Source organism: Myotis davidii, unplaced genomic scaffold (assembly GCF_000327345.1).
Source record: "Myotis davidii unplaced genomic scaffold, ASM32734v1 scaffold332, whole genome shotgun sequence".
In the NCBI taxonomy this organism is placed as follows: domain Eukaryota; kingdom Metazoa; phylum Chordata; class Mammalia; order Chiroptera; family Vespertilionidae; genus Myotis; species Myotis davidii.
Window position 1 is genome coordinate 6,740,151 of NW_006285779.1, and position 2,490 is coordinate 6,742,640.

General features: G+C 55.4%; 1 protein-coding gene across 1 annotated transcript in view; it reads left to right on the forward strand.

Annotated features, from left to right (window-relative positions):
* Positions 1–2: 2 nt before the first annotated feature.
* SLIT1 (slit guidance ligand 1) overlaps positions 3–2,490 on the forward strand; it is a 150,304-nt gene continuing 147,816 nt past the window's right edge. The window contains exon 1 of the mRNA XM_006756675.2: positions 3–46. Coding sequence (XP_006756738.1) covers positions 3–46 — 44 coding nt within the window. The remainder of the gene's footprint in view (positions 47–2,490) is intronic.

Genomic DNA, 2,490 nt, shown 5'->3' on the forward strand with positions numbered 1-2,490 from the left:
GGATGCAGGCCATCCCCAAGAACATCCCACGGAACACCGAGCGCCTGTGAGTATCGCCCCCGCCCTCGCCCGCAGGGAGCCCCGAGGCGGCCTTCCCTCTCAGACGCACTTCAGAACTGGGGGTAGGACCGCCGGGGCTGGGCTCCGCAGCCAGTAGACGAGTCAGTGCCTGCCAGGGTCCTGCTCCAGCCAGGAGCCAGGAGCCAGGAGCCAGGAGCCAGGAGCCAGGAACCAGGCAGGAGCCAGGAGCCAGGATTTAGCAAACTTTATCAAAGTGGAAAAGGGAAGAAGTGGGGGAAAGGAGGAGGAGTGACTGTACTGTGGTAGGGACAGCTCAGAGCACATCTGAACTCTGGTCTGGAGCCTGGAGCCAGGAGCCAGGAGCCAGGCAGGAGCCAGGAGCCTGGAGGCAGGAGCCAGGAACCAGGAGCCAGGAGCCAGGAGCGCCACTGTTTTCCTTTCTCGGGATTCAAAGGGCTCTCTCCCGGCGGGGCTGTCAGCCCTCATCCTCACACCTGCACCGTGCGCCCAGCACTGGCGGGCCCTCCCCACTGCACCAGCACTGTATTCCTCCGGTGCCTGCGGATTGGTGCCAGAAAGCCTTCCTGGCACCCAGGAGGGAAGCTCCTCGCGCTTGCCAGGAACCATGTCTCCTTTTGGGCACGTGGGAGTGGGGTGTGTGGATGTGGGCTCTGAGGGCTTGCAGGCTGGTGCTGGGGGGCATGACGGGATGGAGTGGAAGTTTGTCTTTCCCTTCCTCCCCATTGTTTGCCCCAGAACCGTAAGAATTCTTCCCTTGTAGGTGTCTAGCATTGCACTCCTCCCCCGCCCCCTTCCCCCTTGCTCCCATATCCAGCCATCCCCAACCCTGGCAGACAATGGGACCTGAGAGATTTGGGTTTGGGGCTTTGGGTTTGTTACATTCAGCACCCAGAGAGGGAGAGGTGTGACCTGGACCAAGAATTCCGTGAATAACGCTGAGAGGTCAGGGGCTTGGAGGGGGAGACAAGAGGTTAAAGGCATTGACCGTGACAGGTCACAAAACCACAGTTTCTCTCCGCATCTCTCACTTCTGAATTCTGGAGGAAACAGCCCTTTCTAGACCCGATGAGACTGGGAGGGCGTGTGTGTGCATGTGGATGGTTAGCATGTGTGTGTGTCTACAGACCTATATAATTTGTTTCCCCAGATTCCTTGCAGAATATGCGTCAGTGTGAATTCCTGGCGTAGTGGTGTCCCCTCAGGGCGGGAGCCCCTATGTATGGCTGTGTGTGTAGGTTTGGTCACATGCAGGGCCTTTGTGCTGCTCACAGAGAGGACGGCCTCGGGAGGTTTTTGAGCTGGACTTTGGAGACCACGCCAGCTGCTTTGAAACCTGCCTCCTTCTTTCCATGCTGCCCGGGCACCTGCCGCGGCTCTCCGGAAACACATATCTATTTTGATAAGTTTTAAAAAATATTTTATTGACTTTTCACAGAGAGGAAGGGAGAGGGATAGAGAGTCAGAAATATCGATGAGAGAGAAACATCAATCAGCTGCCTCCTGCACACCTCCCACTGGAGATGTGCCCTCAACCCAGGTACATGCCCTTGACCGGAATCGAACCTGGGACCTTTCAGCTCGCAGGCCGATGCTCTATCCACTAAGGCTAAGCCAAACCGGGCAGGGCTATTTTGATAACTTCTGAGCACATTCCTTATGGGCTGTCTCCAGGATCCAGGTCTATACCGAGGCCCGCAGTTGGTGAGCACAGTTTGCCCCAGACTCTTCTTGGCTGAGTCTGAAAAATTCCCACGGAGGTTTGAGAATTTGCAGTGTAGATGCAACCTCGGTGGCATCCGTGTGTGGTGAGGGCATAGGTGTGGGTCTGGGGAAAGATGCTGCAGTGGGGAGGGGTTGGACCAAACCGAGTTTGCTTGGGGGCAACTGTGCCTTATCGTGTGTGGCCCTGGGGAGGGACTGAGGTCAGAAACGTGTCCAGAGGACCCCTGAAGCTGCAGGGTCACCCTCCACACGTGTTCCCTCTGGGCCTACTCTGTTCCTTGGCTGTGTCCATGGGACATTTCTCCTGCAGCTGCTACCCTGGTAGCAGCCTAGGTTGCAGACACCTTAGCCCCTCTCCTTTGCTTTTGGGTCTGATCTTGGAGTCATCTCATTCCTTGCTCTCTCTTCATCTTTAGTTTTGAGGCGAGTGTCTGTTTTGACTTTTGTGAACGTTTGAGCTCTTCTGTGATGAAAAGAGATGTTAAATTTCCTAGTGCAGAGGAAAGAGTCAAGGCTCCAACTGCCGAGGTTGGAGCCCCAGCTCAGTCAGCTATTTGCTGTGTGACCTTGAGCAAGTGACTTAACGTCTCTGAGCTTGAATTGCTTTCCATCAGGAAAATGGAGCTGCTGATACATAAGGTCTCTGGTTCATGTGAGGATTGAAGGTAATGTGTGGGAAATGCCTGGTCCATTAGGATGCTTGCTCAGTGAGAGCCGTTGTTATGA